We start from the raw sequence: 17,995 nt of genomic DNA on the forward strand, positions 1-17,995 counted from the left end.
AACTAATACATAATGTAGGTAGTACTATCAATGTAACTAATACGTTGTCCCAATGCATAGAGTTGAAGGTCACCACAGGGGTTTGGCAAGAGAAGAATGTATGGGGGTTCAAGAGCTTAGATTCCAGAGATGGTAGAGATAAGATAAGGGATGAAGGTTTCAAGCCAAGTTCTTGAAGATAAGAGACAGCAAGGTAAAGGTAGATATAGGGAGAGGAGTAGATGGAAGAGAAGGGGTTCAAAGAAATTGAAGACATAGAAGAATACTCCCAAAAAGAAATAGAAAATGAATAAGAATACTAATAGAGATGAAGCTTGTCAGTTTCTTTTAGCATTATGAGAAGATATAACTCTAATAGACAAAAACGTATATAAAATAATACATTCCTCTATGCTGCTCAGATTGCCAATCTGATGCTTCCATTGGCTTCAAAAGGGGGGTTAAATACCAGGACACTTGACTAGAATTTTACAAGATCACTCCTTTATCTCCCACTTTGGAGTGATGTTCACTGCCTGAAAACAGCGATCATGCGTCGTGAGATTTCGTCAATCTCTCTTTTTACATAAAATCCTCTCAAATTGGCTGAAAGCTACATGCTTTCTTTTGCATGTCATCCTAATCTAGTTGTCTGTAGTTTTATGGATTTTTACAAGAGATAATATCTAGAATATAAAAAATTGACTACAAACTTGTCCAAAAAAATCTACTATTTTGAACCATGGACACTAACACTAATGCCTAAAGTGGCATTGGCTCTCCAAATCTAAAAGGAAGCCACACTCTAGACTTTTTTACACTGTGTGCACGTAGTAGCACGACAACGCGCGTGGCTAAGCACAAGTACATTTACCCCCAACAACCCCCAACTTAAAGGTGAATGTGCCCCTAGTGAGAAGAGAATAAGAAAAATGCGACAAAGTACAAATATAAATAAGTACAACAGGATGAGGAAAGATGTCATCTCATCCAACACCCATCAACTTCCTAAGGAAGGTAAAATGCTCCATTGAGAGACTTTTACTAAGCAAATCTGAACAATTTTGGTGAGTTGACATCTTGACAAGCTCAATAGACTTGTCCTCAATGATCTCTCAAATAAAATGGTAACGCACCTCAATGTGCTTCATCTTCACATGGAAGACCGAATTTTTAGCCAACCAAATAACACTCATAGAATTTGAATGCAACATAGGGACCTCATCAATAATGCCAAGGTTACGGCCTAGCTAGAGAGCCTCCTTGCAAGCCTTAGTAGGTGCAACATACTTTATCTCTATAGTAGATAGGGCCATGCATTTTTGCACTTTGGATATCCAAGAAACAACACCTCCAAATGGGTAAGCATTTTCATTCCTTTCAAGGGCATATACCCAAGGTGAAAATGCCAAAGAGATACACGTGGAACTCATCCATTACCAAAACATGGTCAATTGACCTAAATATAAGCAAGGGGTGGAGAGTATGGGACTTAGCACCGCATGCAATGATAAGGTTCCCACAGGTAATATTCCATGAGGAATCACCAAAAGAAACTAGATAACTTGCATAATCCAAAGTGCTAACAAAGGTAAGGCTCTTCGTGAGAGCCGGCACATAACGTACATCATAAAGAGTAAATGCGCTACTTGAACCAAGCTAGACATCACCAATACCAACGATATATAATGCCAGGTCATTACCTAGACGAATAGATCCAGTCATACTTTGATAGGAGTGAAACCACTCTCTATGAGGGGTCACATGAGAGGAAGCCCCTAAATCTATTAACCAACATTGAGTATACCATGAAAAGCATCAATCGACTGTGAAGTATCAAGAGAAGAAGCTATAAGTATGAAATCATCACCAGAATCAATTTTCACGCCATTAATCTCTTCATTCTTAATGTTGGACTTGCTAGAAACAATGCTGCAATCATCATTTTTATCCTACACTTTACCCTTGCCCTTTTCTTTGTGCTTGTCCTCGTGCATTTTATGGCAATGTGGATGAATAAGTCCTACTTTCCCATAATAATGACAAGTCAGTGAGAAGTTATGGCTATGGGACTTACTACGAGATTGCCACGTGACTAAGAAAAAGATTATTGAGAGTCTCTTCCACAATAGTCACTAGCATTTCTACCATTATTGCCTATAATTGTCAAAGCATGAGAGGTGCATAAAGCATCAAAATTCTTTATGTTAACCTCTTCATTCAAGAGTGCACCCTCTACATCTTGTAACTTCAACCCATTAATAGGCATGTTTACTCACAAAGCAATATAAAATGTTGTTGAGATATCGAGCTCCACTCGTGATATACTAGGGTGACCGTTGTGCATTTATGTCACCGACTTGTCAGTTGTTGCAGATGCAGTTGGTACACCGACCATGAATAATAGCTAGATGACAGCTATCCTTATCTACTCTAGTTTGTGGCTCAGTTAGTATGCCACCTTAGTTAGTTGAGTTTGGTTTGAGACCCATATATATAGGGTTCTTCTATTTCTATGTACTTGAGTTCTTTTTGGCTTACACAACTAAGAAGAGAAAAACTGTTTTCAGCCTCCACCCTTGTGTGTATTCCTCCATTGTGCAAGCAAGAAAGCTACAAGTGAGACTCCTTCCTTCTCTCCCACAATCTTGACATGGTATCAGAGCCTTGTTTGTGGTAAGGAGCTCAAGAAAGCAAGCCAAGCTCGCGGTGTTCTGGTAAGAAGACCAGTGTTGCTTTCATTTTTCTGTTTTGGGAGCAAGTCTCTGCAGGTAGCACAGCCGGGAAGTGCAAGAGTGCATTGTCTCAGGTTGAGACACCCTTCGCGGTGAAGCAAGAGGGCAGTATATACTGCGGGGAAGGGGTTTGGCCCTTGGTGACCCTGTTTTTTTTATTTGAGGCCATTTTGGGCCCTGTTTTGGAGGCGCAAGTTTTCTACACGCACTCAGGAAAAGGCTCAGTTTTATGCTGTGCGACAACTGTTCTACAGGTCGGTGAAAAGTTACTGTAGAGATTGCATCGTATGCCTGTGTGTAGAGACATTGGGAGTTACAGAATCATCCTTGTTGCCTGTTGATGCAAAATCGTCACTAGGAAGTGACTGTGTGGTTAAATACCACTTTCGTCAGTTTTGTAGATTAGCCATTGTGAGGCTGAAGCTATGTTCTTTGCAGTGACAGAATTTTTTGTAGTGTTCTGTAATGGCGTTTGATTCTCTCTCACAGATTGTCACTTAAAAGCTTGACAAGAACAACTCCCAAGCATGGAAGTTTAGAATGACGAATTTCCTTATGGGAAAAGAATATTGGGAATTTGTTGCAGGAAATGAAGAAGAACCAGTTCTTCCTGATATTCCCAATCAACAGCAAATGTAGGCATTTAAAGCATGGCATGAGAGAGCCAGGAAAGTTATGTACTGGCTGTCTATCAGCATTTCAGACTCTATGATTGTGCATATTCAAGATGCAAGTACGCCAAAGGAGGCATGGGATACTTTGTCAAAAATGTATAGCACAAATACACAAGCCAGGAAAATGCAGCTCAAGCAAGAGTTGCATAATGTGCAAAGAGAAAATATGAGCATCAATGACTACCACATGAAGGTGAAGAAGATTGCAGATGCACTTGCTTCCATCGGGTCGCCAGTGGAAGATGATGATTTAGTTTCTGTGACCTTGAATGGTCTAGGAAAGGATTATGCACAGTTCCGAACATCCATTTCCGTCCGTGAAAGATTTCCTAATTTTGAGGAGTTGATTGCTCTTCTAATTTCTAAGGAGAAGAGAAATGGTGGTGCATCTTCTTCAGGAGGAACTTCAAAAGAAGTTGTCTTCTACTCAAATGCTGGAAGAGGTAGAGGCAGAGGTAGAGGAGGTCGTGGGGCAGAAATCAGAATATGCAACAAACTCAAGAAAACCAGTCCTATGGAGGAGGGCGTGGTAACTCTAGAGGCAGGGGGAGCCAAAGAGGTCGTGGTGGATGGCAAAGAGACCAAAATGCAAACAGCAATGTTGAATGCTACTACTGTGGTAAAATGGATCATATGGCTAAGGACTGCTATAAAAAGCAGAATGACATCATGAATGGAAAATTGCAACAAGGGAATTATGCATCTTCTAGTAGACAGGGTGATGACAGAAATGAGCATTTGTTTACGGTGCAACACAAGAACAATTCTGTAACAAGTGTAGAAGAAAGCAATGATGTATGGTATGTTGATTCAGGTGCATCAAACCACATGACAGGTCATGCAAAATGGATTGAGGATGCAAGAAAAATAGAAAAACCAGGATTTGTGGAGACTGGTGATGATACTGCACATCCTATTGTGCAGATTGGAAAAATTCCTTTGTCTATGCAGGATGGGAAAAAGAAATACATGTCCGATGTATTTCATGTCCCGAATATCACCAAGAATCTAGTTTCTGTTGGTCAAATGGTTGAGCAGGGCTTGCAGGTCAGATTTAATCCTCATGGATGCTTTGTTGAGGATATGAAAAATAAAGGTCGCTTGATAGCAAAAGGAAAGAAGAAGGGCAAAATGTTTACGTTGGATGCAGACATGTCTGAATTGAGTGCAGCAATGTTTGCACATGGGACCGGTGTAGTTGTAGATATTGATATCTGGCATAAACGCATTGGTCATGTTAATGTACAGCGACTTAAATCAATGCAGGCCCAAAATATTGTTGCAGGATTGCCTAAATTCAGGGTTGCAGAAATGCATAAGGTATGTGAAGCCTGCCAATTTGGAAGACAAGCAAGGAAACCATTTCCTAGACATGTTCAAGAGAGTAAGAAGCCATTGGAATTAATCCACTTTGATGTGTGGACTACTAAAGCTGCATCTCTTGGAGGCTGTCATTATTTTGTCACTTTTATTGATGACTATAGCGGAAAGTTTTGGGTGTATTTTATGAAAAAGAAAAGTGAAGTTTTTGGGCATTTCAAAACTCTTAAAGCTATGGTTGAAAAAGAAACATGCCTGCAAATAAAATGCCTAAGGTCAGATGGAGGGGGAGATTACCTCTCAAATGAGTTTGCAAGGTTCCTGCAGGAGCATGGCATAAAGCAGCAATATTCATGCAATCATACCCCACAACAAAATGGAATTGCAGAAAGGAAAAACATGCATATTGGAGAGGTATCTCGTGCCATGCTCAATGAAAAAGACTTGCCAGATTTTTATTGGGCTGAGGTAGTTGCTACAGCAGTCTACATTATGAACAGGACTCCCACTACAGCAATACATGGGATGACTCCAGAGGAGAGGAATACTGGTAGGAAACCAGATATTTCTCATTTGAAGATTTTTGGTTGCATTGCCTATGTTCATGTGCCAGATGAGTTGAGATCCAAGTTGGATCCAAAAGCTGAGAAGTGCATCTTTATTGGTTACTCTCTATAGGGTATAGATGCTATAACCCTTCTACTCGTAAGCTTACAGTGAGCAGAGATGTTGTTTTTGATGAGATGAGTAGCTGGTATAAACCAGTAAATGTGATTGATAATGTAGATGCACAAAATGGTAATGCTACACAGAATTCACAGCAGCAGTCAGAAAATATTAGTGGCCCTGGAGTGTCCTCTAGTAGTGGTTCACATTCTTCACCATGGACATGCAGATTGAGATCAGGAGAATCTTCTCAAAGCAATGCAGATAGTGGTATGCAGGTATCACGAAAATGAAAATAGAAGGTAGATCAGCCCATGTTTGATATGAATGCAGGTTACTCTTTTGTGGATGGTGAATCTAGTGGCTCAGAACAGAGCATTGATGATGAGTTGGGTATTCCTTCTGTTGTTACACCTGGAGTAAGGAAGACCAGGGATGCTTTGAGGGCATCTGGAAGTGAGCCTACTTTGCGCAGGTCTACCAGAGCTAGGTATCCTGTGGATAGGCTGAAATATGATGGATTTACAGCCATTCACTATGCCTATATGGTCAAAGTGATACATGAACCAGAACCCACTTCTTTTCAGCAAGCCATGGGAAAATAAAAATGGGAGAAATCCATGGATGAAGAAATGGATGCCTTGGAAGCAAATGCTACATGGGAATTGGTACATTTGCCTAAATGTAAGAATGCAATTGGCTATAAGTGGGTTTATAAGGTGAAGCACAATGCAGATATTTTTGTGAACAGATACAAGGCAAGATTAGTAGTCAAGGGGTATGCACAAACATATGGCATTGATTATGAAGAAACATTCAGTCCGGTTGCAAGGATGGCAACCGTAAGAGCAGTCATTGCTATGGCTGCATGAAAGGAATGGTCTTTACATCAGATGGATGTAAAGAATGCCTTCTTGCATGGTGATTTGTAAGAAGAGGTCTATATGGAGCAGCCACCAGGTTATGTGCATGCTATTCATCTTGAGTTTGTTTGCAGGTTGAAGAAAGCCTTGTATGGCTTGAAGCAAGCACCTAGAGCATGGTCTGACAAGATAGGGCAGTATCTTGTCACTATTGGCTTTTAGATTTCCAAGGCAGATTTTTCACTTTATGTGAGAAAAACAGAGAAATGTATTATGCTACTTGTCATTTATGTTGATGATTTGATTATGACAGGTAACAGTGATGAAGATATCCTTCATGTGAAAATGCTATTGAAGCAGAAGTTTGAGATGAAGGATTTGGGAGAGCTGCGTTATTTCTTGGGCATAGAGGTGATTAGATCACCAAGTGGGATACAGCTCTTACAGAGGCAGTTTGGATTGGACATACTGTCCAAATATGGGATGACAGGCTGTAAGCCTATTTCAGTTCCTTTGGAGCAGAATTTGAAGCTGAGCGCAGATACAGGTGAGCTTCTGGAATACCCTACTATGTACAGACGCGTAGTAGGAAGTTTGATTTATATAACTATTACCAGGCCAGATTTGAGCTATGCTGTTGGATTGGTAAGTCAGTTTATGTAGGCTCCAAGGAAACCGCATTTAGATACGGCTAGACGCATACTTGGGTATGTGAAGTCCACATTGTAGTATGGACTATTTTATGAGACTGGCGTTCAGATACAGTTGCATGGATACACTGATGCTGATTGGGTTGGTAGTATTTCTGATAGACGATCTACCAGTGGATATGTGTTCTCTTTTGGGAGTGCTGCAGTCACTTGGAGTAGCAAGAAACAACCTACAGTTGCCTTGTCAAGCACAGAGGCTGAGTACAGGGGTGCAGCAATGGCTGCATGTGAGGTAGCTTGGTTGCATAAGCTACTTTATGATATGCATTAGCCTACAGATGGGCCAGTTGTCATTTATTGTGACAACATGAGTAGTATACACTTGGCAAATAACCCAGTCTATCATGCTAGAACAAAGCATATTGAGGTGCATTATCACTATGTGCGGGAGAGGGTTTTACTAGGTTTTATTGATCTAGTTTATGTCAGCACAGAGGATCAGGTAGCTGACATATTCATGAAGGCATTGGGCACAAAGAAGCTGCGCAAGTTCAAAGACTTGCTTGGTGTGCAGGAATTGGGATTGAGCTCGAGGGGGAGTGTTGAGATATCGAGCTCCACTCGTGATATACCAGGGTGACCGTTGTGCATTTATGTCACCGACTTGTCAGTTGTTGCAGATGCGGTTGGTACACCGACCATGAATAATAGCTAGATGACAGCTATCCTTATCTACTCTAGTTTGTGGCTCAGTTAGTATGCCACCTTAGTTAGTTGAGTTTGGTTTGAGACCCATATATATAGGGTTCTTCTATTTCTATGTACTTGAGTTCTTTTTGGCTTACACAACTAAGAAGATAAAAATTGTTTTCAGCCTCCACCCTTGTGTGTATTCCTCCATTGTGCAAGCAAGAAAGCTACAAGTGAGACTCCTTCCTTCTCTCCCACAATCTTGACAAATGTATCCCACAATTCAAGTAGTGTAACCAAGAGGAACAAAGGGGAAAGATTATGCTTTAATTCAATCCCTTGTGAAGACAAATGGATAAGAATAGAATGAAACTTATTTAAGTGGTATGACATGGAAGTGCCCTCCTTCATGCGAAGGTCCATGAGTTACTTCAACCAATAGATTTGAGAAGCAAGGCTTTGCTTATCATAGACATTGCAAATTGTTATCCCATAAGTCCCATGAGGACTGCCCATCAGAGACAACATTATAGGCAACCTACTTAGAGAGGGATAGCATGATGGTAGACTTATATAGCTCATCTAATTCAACCCAATCCTCTACATCAATATGTTTGAGGTTGACACCCTCATGTTTTAAAGGTTTAACCTACATTTTGGTACTAAACTTGCCAAATTTGGGCCTTCATCCAATACTTGTAGTTGGTGCCATCCAACTTATCAATATTAAAGATAGCACTATCATTGGAATCACAAACCATACTAAGGCCAAGAAAATGCACAAAAGGGCAAAACAAGCTACTGTAATAATCTGCCAATCAAAAATCCCAAAACTTCTACTAGATCAAGCTGAAAACAAGGGATATCGACCAAATAATGAGCTATCCATAAACTCAATGCAAAGAGCTATCAAATGGAGGTGATTGCTTGCATAAATGGTGTAGTAAATTGCAATTATAGCATGTTGAAAATGAAGTACAATAGTAAGAAATCAATGCCAAAGAGGGACAATCATTCATACAAGACAAACTACAATTTCCATGCCTCTAACTTGTAGCGAGTGAATATGTGACTAGCACCAAGAATTATCAAAGGATCGGTATGTCAAAGTGAGATACATCCCATAGGCATAACCATCATACATAGAGTAGGTCTCACGGGTAACAGAAGAAATCAACCAAAGGTACAACGGAATGAGCACTATAATGAAAGCTCAATACATAGCCAACCAAGATGCATACATCACTGACAACATTGTGATAGAGATAAGTGCCGACTTGAAAGCAGTGTTAGATAAGCCCACTAAGAATCAATTGTATACATGAAGCATGATAAGAGCATGTATAGGTCACAAGTCCCATGGTCTCACTATAAGACCCTCAAGATCAATTGCATAACTAAATGCTCAGCATAACATCCAAGTGTCAAGCAACAACAACTTTCATTGGAATAAAAGTCAAATTCTAGACAAGCAAACAAATATCAAAACATCATGTGGAAGGCATCCATACATCTAAGATTAAAGTAGCATACATTCGGGAGCATCTAACCCAAATAACTTGCAAAGCTCTTACTATAGCATCAAATGAACATACATAATAGTGAATGACAACCAATGTCAAGAGTCAAAGCTCCAACCTCAGCTCAAGAGTATGTAAATAGCATAACCAAGCATATGAGATCAATGGTATATCCTAGCATAGCACCAAAGTGTTCGAGAAGAATTAACAGCAATATGCATCAAGTTTCTTTGATAAAATAGCATTCATCCTTGCTTATTACAACAGTAAAGAACATATGTAAAACTGAGAAAATGAGTGCTCAAATCAGTCCCATAGCATTCGAATACATTGACATAGCACCCCCAAATGATCCGGCATCAAATAGACATGAATAGGCATCATATGGCCATCACCAATAAGCAGGAAGCATGAAGATATGAGCTACCCTGTTTCTCACAACTATGGACTGTTATTCATAGTCCATGGAGCTAAGGTATGAGCTCAACCTTAATGCCAAGTGTTGAAGCAATGCCAAGGCTTATTACTGAGCAACCAAGAGGGGTTTCAAGTGCTCAGTGAGCTGCCAATGAGGAGGAGATGTTGGAGAAGTATTGTTGCCCCAACCATCCTAAAAACATGTGCAAACTAGTGTGATGTTGCTACTACCTTCCTACCCACATTAGGGCTCAAAACAGTGATCAATGAACTCTAACAATGTACTAGTTCAGGGCTCAAAAGGTCATGAGGAGTGCTGGAGAAATGGATTATCAATACAAGCCTCAAATGGTGAGGCTATGGCTACCAATGAAACCTATGAATTGTAGGCATTGTCCACAAGTTGAAGCAAGGTTGGGTTGAGCTTCTCAATGTCGGTGCAATGGCTTTGATACTAGTTGAAGGAAGTGAGCCTTGAAGTGGAAGCACAAAGTAGAAGTAAGAGCTATGGTGAGAGGGGGAAAGAGAGAGAGAGAGAGAGAGAGTGTGTGTGTGAAGATGTGGAAACTCCAATAGTCACAATGTGTGACCGGCCTTCCCTTTATTCAAATATCATTGAAAGAATAAATAATGAAGTGACAGTGATAGGCACTTGCAACTTGAAGTGTATAGGTGTGTGGGTAACTAATACATAGTGTGGGTATTGTTAGTGTAGCTAATACATGGGTGGCTAGGCACAGGTGCCTTTACCCCCAATAATACACATGCCATAATACAAGAGAGAGGATGGTGTAACACATCCAACTACCTACAAGATCCATGATTGGATAACATTTCTTCCCTCTTGGAAAGTTCCTTACAAGATTGACCAATAGAAAAGAGATAATGTCAAATTTCATTAGAAAGAATGGATTGAAGCTTCAAATTACAATAATTAAAATGGTATTTAAAAAAGTAGCCTATATATCGTATAAAAGATAAAAGTGGTATACTCATCATTATACCCAAAAATTGTGTTCACTCTCCTGACTACTCTGCATTCTATCATGGCTCCAAGAGCTAGTCTAAAATCTCGATAGTCGCGAAAGCAGTTAGAAGTACCAACCAAACAATGACCCATATAGCTTCATAGAGTAGTTTGAGCAAGTCTGAGAGGCCAACGGCCTCATCAATCTGACTCGGTGAATCACAAGCTTTTGGTCTATGCTTAGGAGATAAGGGTAGTGTATGGTATACGAGTTTAGATGAGCAGACTAACTTCAATAACCTCAAGAGTCTCTTCATTAAGAGATTCTCTGAGCCTAGATACTGTTCGGCTTACAAAATGGAAGCCCATCCCCCTCCCTAAACACTCAATCCACTCACCATCCCCACTCTAGAATATGGCGGGAGGCCTCAAGCCACACTCAACCATACCCAAACATGATACACAACGACCCCACGCCATGATGCACCCTGGAGAGCCAGGCCTTGAGAGAGGTATTGCCCCCCTTTTCTTCTACATGCCCTATGGGGATGACCAAAAGGCAGAGGGAAAACAAAAGGAGAGAGACATAGAGATAGAGTAAGAGAGAAAAAGAATGACAAAAAAGGCCATAGATGAGCAATGCAAATGGATATGTCGAGTCACAAGTCATGTACAAAGCTATCAATTTTCATCTTCCTTTGTCTTCTTTCATCCACCCTTCTTGTTCCCCATCTAGTATGCTACTATGGGGACACATGGATGTTGAGATACAATCTAAAGCATGCCAATATCCTTCATGAAGTCCATGCTTTTTCCTCATGTTATATTTTCTTATATATTTTCCTTTTAAATAATCAAATAAGAAATTCCTTAGAATCATTGTTATTTTTTATTGGAAATATCATAATAAGTATTAGAAAAAATATTAGTAGGAAATCACATGTCAATTTTTGAACCCAAATGCTACATGAAACTATTAGAAAGCTTATAAGATAATGCAAACTATTAGAAGGGGGGGATATTAGAAAAGTTCAAACATTCAAATAATTAGTTGAAATAAATACAAAACTTATAACAATATTTAGAATAATGTTAGTTTGGGAAAAGTTTCTAAAGGGTTTCAACTTAGCTAATAAATCACTTTGCTGGAACAGAGGTTTGATTTTTAAGCACACAATTAATGGTGGCCCAAAGGAAATGAGCTAAGTCAATGGGGATGGCTAGTTAGAAAGAGCATCGATAGAATGATTTTCTTATTAGTTCTCAGTATCAAATTGATAGAATTCTAGGTGAAGATAGGGATCATGCAATTGCAATGTCGAGATAGATACAACAAAAAAAGGTATTGAATTCTCAAACTATATCTTGTGATTTTAGTGAAGTGCTTCTTTCAAAGATAGGGATCATGCGATAGTAACTTGTGCAAGGAAGTATTGCCATCTAAGATTGGGCTCATGCTATATTGAGTTAGTTGTAAGATATAGTGATTTTCCCAAATTGTACCTTTGTGTTTGGGTGGATGCAATGCTATTGAAAATAGGGATCATACAGTGGTATTGGGTTATAGATATCGATTTTGCATGTGCATCGTTGTGAAAGGTAGGGATTTTGTAATGGTATTGAATGTTATTCTTGTGTGAGTGTAAAAGTGTTGTTAAAATGTTGTGACCAAAATTCGATTGTTAAGAAGGTATTATTGCATGGAAGAGTTGTTTGTGTCTTGGTTAGTTGTTTGTGATGTCATTGAAAATATCTATTGTGGATATGATGAGGTTGTTACAATACTAGCATTGGTGCCCACCCACACACCCCAAAGTCTTGCCATGGATAGGATTTCCACTCCGCCAAATATCACTGTCTAGAGTGTGAGATCTAGATGATGAAGTCAAATGTTTGAGGAAGGCTCCCTCCTATGGAAACATGGGTTTGAATGGGAGCTACTCTGGTCATACTAATGGTAACTCCAACAAGTCTTATGATATGAGAAGGTCCTCCGAAGCATGGTGGATGTTGATGGGGATCAAAGAGACTCTAATAAGGCTGGTAGGTCATAGATCCCTTAGGGTTTTAGAGTAAAATGCACTAGGTGCATCTCCACAAATCTCCCATGTCCTCTTTAGCTAGGCCTTGATATTCCAAAATTTTTCCAATGCCTCAATGTAATCTTCAAGGTCTTATAATGTCTTGTAGAAAATCTCATTACTATGTTTAATACTACGTAGAATATGACTTCTATACCTTACAATACTGACTTCATATTATTTCTTATTGTGAAACGTATCTCAACTATATCCTTCAAGCATTTATGTGTTTTTAGTAATATTTGTCTCCCATGTTTTGAATGGATCACTTTGACTCCTGCCAACTTGTTGCCAAGACCCAAAACCTTTTCTCACAAAGGAGACATTCTTCAAGAAGGTTATGTTAAGTTTGAATAGGGGGTCCATGTGTTATATATGATATCACTACATTGATTGCAACCATTAAGAGGCAATGATGTAAGGCTATGACCCCTATGATAAGCCTCCCTCTTGTTCCTCCTGCATTCCACCATCCTCCTTAGTTGAAATAGAATTTATCCAGTGAGGCTACTCCTCATACAATAGCCATTCATTTATTGTGCCATGTGAATTGGGTGGAGAACTTATCATCCTTTGTTGAGGTATCATAGAATAGCCATTCATTTATTGTGCCATGTGAATTGGGTGGAGAACTTATCATCCTTTATTGAGGCCAAATCTTACAGTTGATGCTCAAGGACAAGATTCTCCTAGCACCAGTCTCTTGTGCTATCCTAGTGTTTGAGGCATGTGATTTGTTGCTCTATGCTAGCATCATGTTTGAGTCCTTAAAGCACCAAGCTTCTTTTGAAGATCACCTACATGAGTTCTGACTATTATTTCACACATGTTGAAGATCTATTGCGGGTGTAAATTGAGTAGACACATGGCTTTATTATTGTGAGACCACTTCAAGTTGAGTGTTAGTTCCTTCTTGCACAATAATAAAGTTCCTCTTCTACCTTTCTAACAATTGCCAAATGAGAACCTCTTAGCCTTCTTTTGTGAATTCCTTTGTCTCTTCCTTTTAATTTTTTATTTCTTACAAAGCCAATATGCTAGGCTTACTATTTTTGTTAAGTTTGTAGAGCAAACGTCCCTTTTATCAACCCTAAGCCATGGACATTCCATGAGGCAAGGGCTATCTTTCTTGATGCTTTAGACATGGATCTATTAGTTAGGGTCATTGTAATCCTCCCGTTCAACTTCTAGTAAAACATTCTAGTTTTTGTTCATGAAGAATCCTAGTAAACTTTTGAATAGATAGCCTTTTCTTACTAACTATTATGTATGTCTAGGTGGGGGGAGGGGGGCTACTACTATTTAATACTATTTTATGAGCCACAATGTCATGTTCCACCCATGTGTTTGTCTCCAAGCCAATTCACCCTTTGAAGCATCAATCTCAGTTACTGTACTTTTGTAGAGATTTAAACATTCGGTGGTAGTGCGGCCTTCTGGCCAACCTTTTGGTACATCGATTTCATCTAGGACAATGGGTTCACAAACAAACATGTTTACATATCCATTTGGAGAAAACATTGCCAAGTTTGATTGAAAAGAAAGTAAGGCATCGAGTCAAAAGTATGTAATATAATGCCGGGTTAGAAGTGCAGGAGGAGAAGAGGCAGCTTTATTCCCAATGTTGTGTAATGCGTTGGTGTGACTATCCAAAAAGCTTCCGTTATGCCAAGAATAAGAATAAGAATAAGAATATATATTCGATGGATGTCTAGTTATAATTACAACATCATGTGTGGTATAAAATGTGTTTATTGATGGAATGTTCGAATGCATTATGCGAGTTAAGAAAGGTCGAAATGCCACCAGAACTGTAACTGCCAGGATGAAGGGGCACGCTAACAATGGAGTTTGCCTACCGGAGCCTCCCCCTCAGTGTTCATTTTTGAAGGGCTAGTCCGTATTTTCTCCTGAAGGTCTCTCTATGATCTTGCCCTTCCACTTGAAGGTCACTTTTTAAAATATGGCCTTCGAATTATGTGTGTAATAAATATTACCTTTCAAAATCTAAACCTTGTGCAAATAAGCTTTTTAATCAAAATCACTTAACAATGATAAAATTCTAATTTATATGTAAGATAACTTTTTCATTCAATTTATACTATACATATTTGATTTAATCAACTCTATTATGAATGATTGATATAGCCTTAGTAACTAGGTATTGGGTAATTATGTTAATACATTTATTTATAATATAATATACTATTTTTTAAAGAAAAAAAGTGCCATTCGAATGCAAAGCTAGAAAAATTTTGCCATTTTTTTATTTTGCCTTTCAAATGCATTGCTTGCAATATTTTGGGTCAATAATGGCCCAGAAGGGCTGTGCAACCTTTAAAGTGGAGAGTGACGAAATGTAAATGCATCTCGATTATGCGGTAGTGTCCCACTACGTCCTCACAAAATTGTTATATTTATATGACTAACAACAATCCGGACGTGTGTGTGTGTGTATATACATGGAACACTCCGAGAATCAGAAGAGAGCCAACTCTCTCTCTCTCTCTCTCTCTCTCTCTCTCTCGCCGCGCAGCTCCAGCCATGGAGGTCACGCCTGCTGCCGTCGACGCCATCTTAGGCCCCTCCGCCGTCCTCATGCTGCTGGGCTACCATGCCTTCCTTTTCTTCAAGCTCAAGCGCTCCCCCTACGAAACCGCCATGGGTGTGAACCAGAGGGCCAGAAGGCTGTGGGTGAAAGAGATGCTGCGCGTAAGGCATTCCTTCTGTCATACTTCGTCACAAAGTTAACTGCAGTTAAGTAACATTCATGGCAGGTTTGGCTTTGGATGATGTATCGTTCGTGAGTCCGAAGCTCTCAGAGCACAACTCAGCTCTCAGTCGGAGGTTTATAGTGTGTGAGTTTTTCAAAAGGGGACTTCTAGAATCTAAACTTCAGAGTCACAAAGTGTTCATACGTAAGGGGGAGATTTTGATATACTACGGGTACTTACATCATAATCATAAATTAGATACATGGAGTGTGGTCTATCTATGCCTCATAAGTATAAGGTTTCATAAATAACACGTGATCACAAGTACTATATATTCATAGACTCCTCCTCTCCCCTTCTTACCCCCTTCCCAAACCTCTCAATCAAAATTGGTAGGTTAATGAGCAATTAAGATTAATCATTACTACAACAGTCCTTCTTTTGATCATTATCATCAATAAAGTGATTATTTGTGATCAAATATGTAGGAGGTAGTGCCATTTTTCAACTTTGTCAATGATGATCGCAATTCAAATAAGTTGAATCTAGATTATATCCAATTGTTCTCTAATTTTAATGCTGATGGATGATATGCCTCTTTCATCAATAAGAATTTCTCACTAGAATATTTTGCAAATATGTTGGTAAATGATGTTCCTTCCATACAATAAGTTAGATAATTCACAATTTTCTAGTCTCCATCACTCCCCTAATCTTCTCTTTTCACTTGTGCAGGAGAACCATAAGAAGAATATATTGGCTATCCAAACCATTCGTAATAGCATAATGGAATCCACTTTGATGGCAACAACATGTGTGTTCTTGACAGCAGGGATGGCCGCCTACTTTACATTGGCTACTAATACTCTAAGGCAACCACACTTAGTAGGTGGTGCTGCTGGGAACCAAGGTATATTAGGGAGTGTCAAATCCCTCTCCATCCTAATGTGTTTCATGGTTGCATTCCTATGCCACACCCAAAGCATAAGGTTTCTAAACCATGCTAATTACATGGTCAACATCCCAATTGACACCCACCTAGATGACACTCATGCTATTAGTGAAAACTATATTGCTAATTTGCTCGAGCAGGGAACAAGTCTTTACTCCTTTGGTTCTCGTATCTTCTACTTGGCCATTCCTCTATTGCTTTGGCTTTTTGGTTCCATAGCCATGTTCTTGGGCTCAATAATACTATTGCATTGTCTCTATCATGTTGACTTTGTGCAAGTGACCAACATCAGTGTAGATCACATAAATGTGGGAAAGAGAAATAGTGACCACAAAGAGCCGCCAATTGATTTCCCCTCTAACTATGTAACTCATAATGGTCCACATTGTGTATAGAGAAAGGTGCACCTTTTAGAACCTATGCATATTGTAGAATCCAAGGGGTATTAAAATTACCCTTTTACTTACATTTTATGAGGTAATAAAGTGGCCTCCTTTTCTTAAGAAAAATACGAGGTTTTTCTCAAAATGTAATTGAAACCTCGTTTTGTAAGTGCAATTTTGTAAAATTTCTATTTTCAAATTTTATAAACTAAGATACCCCTCGTGATGAACTCATGTGATAGATGTACATTTGTGGAGATGTACCCTTGAATATAAAACTTTATATTTCAAGACCGACTTGACTAATATGCACATAATTGTGATTAATCCTAAAGTACAACTTTCACTCTCAAAATGACTATGTTAGGTACAATACAAGCCCAATGTCTGATTAATAAAATCTTTATGTAAGCATGCATGCCTATGGGCACGTATATATGTGTGTGTGCATGTATATTCACACACATGTATGTATGTATTTATGTATGTATGTATGTATGTATATAGGTGTGTGTGCATGCTCGTATGTTGTATTTACTATACATCAATATGAAATTTTGATACATATTACATTTATATGTATCATTTTCCCATCTCTTTCTTGTCTATGGACAAGGCCATGGTTTCACAAAAAAAAAAGATTCTTAAGGATAAAGAGCAATCACATAATGTAGTTGCATGCATGTGATTTCTCGACCACTTGGAAATTTGAGGTGGGCTCTTTAGTAGTTAAAGTAGGGAGCCAAGAAGGCAAGCACACGAATGCATGTTTTGGTATTACATGTATGTGCTCTTTGATCCATGCTTTTGCTCCTAAAGATAGGGACACTATTGTAAATTGCACTTATGATCTCATTTACCTATAATTAATAGTTTGCTAAAATGCTCATAAGATATTTTTTTTGGGTATTTTAGAAAGTGCATCTATCTAGCAAGCTTCAAGTAAATTGGAGTCCTTTCACTAGTTGTAGCTTTTTTTAGAGCTTTCTCCACAATACCTTGGCTTTTTTGGAACTTGTTTAAAAATGCATGTTACATTGAAATGTGAAGTCTTCACAAGAACACTTTGGAAAATTTATGGAAATATTAGATCTCCAAATATGTTTATTGAACATACAAAAGTAGACACAAATAGGACAAGTATAAGGTAAAAGTATATCATTCTTGTCCTAAAGAACCACCAAACGATATTTATTTCAAACTAGTATCCTTATTTAAGCACAAGGGTAGTATGATTAGACTTTTCAAGAATCTCATTTTTCATACTAGAATGTATAAGCATATTATTTCCCACACAAGGCAAGGATGCAATAGTCCCATCAATTTTGAGCACCACTACTATCAATCATGGGGTCCCCTTGTCTAGTAGTAGACATATGGAAGA

General features: G+C 38.8%; 1 protein-coding gene across 2 annotated transcripts; it reads left to right on the forward strand.

Annotated features, from left to right (window-relative positions):
* Positions 1-14,944: 14,944 nt before the first annotated feature.
* Positions 14,945-16,805, forward strand: LOC148027707 (uncharacterized). 2 transcript variants are annotated; one of them, XM_087689410.1, is made up of 2 exons: positions 14,945-15,318; positions 16,012-16,805. In XM_087689410.1, the coding sequence occupies exons 1-2, from the start codon at positions 15,025-15,027 to the stop codon at positions 16,621-16,623; spliced, it is 906 nt and encodes a 301-aa protein (XP_087545536.1). In that variant the 5' UTR covers positions 14,945-15,024; the 3' UTR covers positions 16,624-16,805. The 2 variants fall into 2 exon arrangements, with proteins under 2 accessions (XP_087545536.1, XP_087545537.1); XM_087689411.1 differs by having other exon boundaries at positions 15,107-15,274.
* Positions 16,806-17,995: the final 1,190 nt, after the last annotated feature.

This window comes from Lygodium microphyllum, chromosome 12 (assembly GCF_053477565.2).
Source record: "Lygodium microphyllum isolate KBCC chromosome 12, Lygodium_microphyllum_v1.1.10, whole genome shotgun sequence".
NCBI classification, from domain to species: Eukaryota; Viridiplantae; Streptophyta; class Polypodiopsida; order Schizaeales; family Lygodiaceae; genus Lygodium; species Lygodium microphyllum.

What these genes read in the sequence shown, in the direction of transcription:
- LOC148027707 (XM_087689410.1), top strand. Translation starts at nt 15,025, where the DNA reads ATGGAACACTCCGAGAATCAGAAGAGAGCCAACTCTCTCTCTCTCTCT. An exon ending in TCGTCACAAAGTTAACTGCA is followed by an intron (nt 15,319 to 16,011) that starts GTTAAGTAACAT and finishes TCACTTGTGCAG; the next exon opens with GAGAACCATAAGAAGAATAT.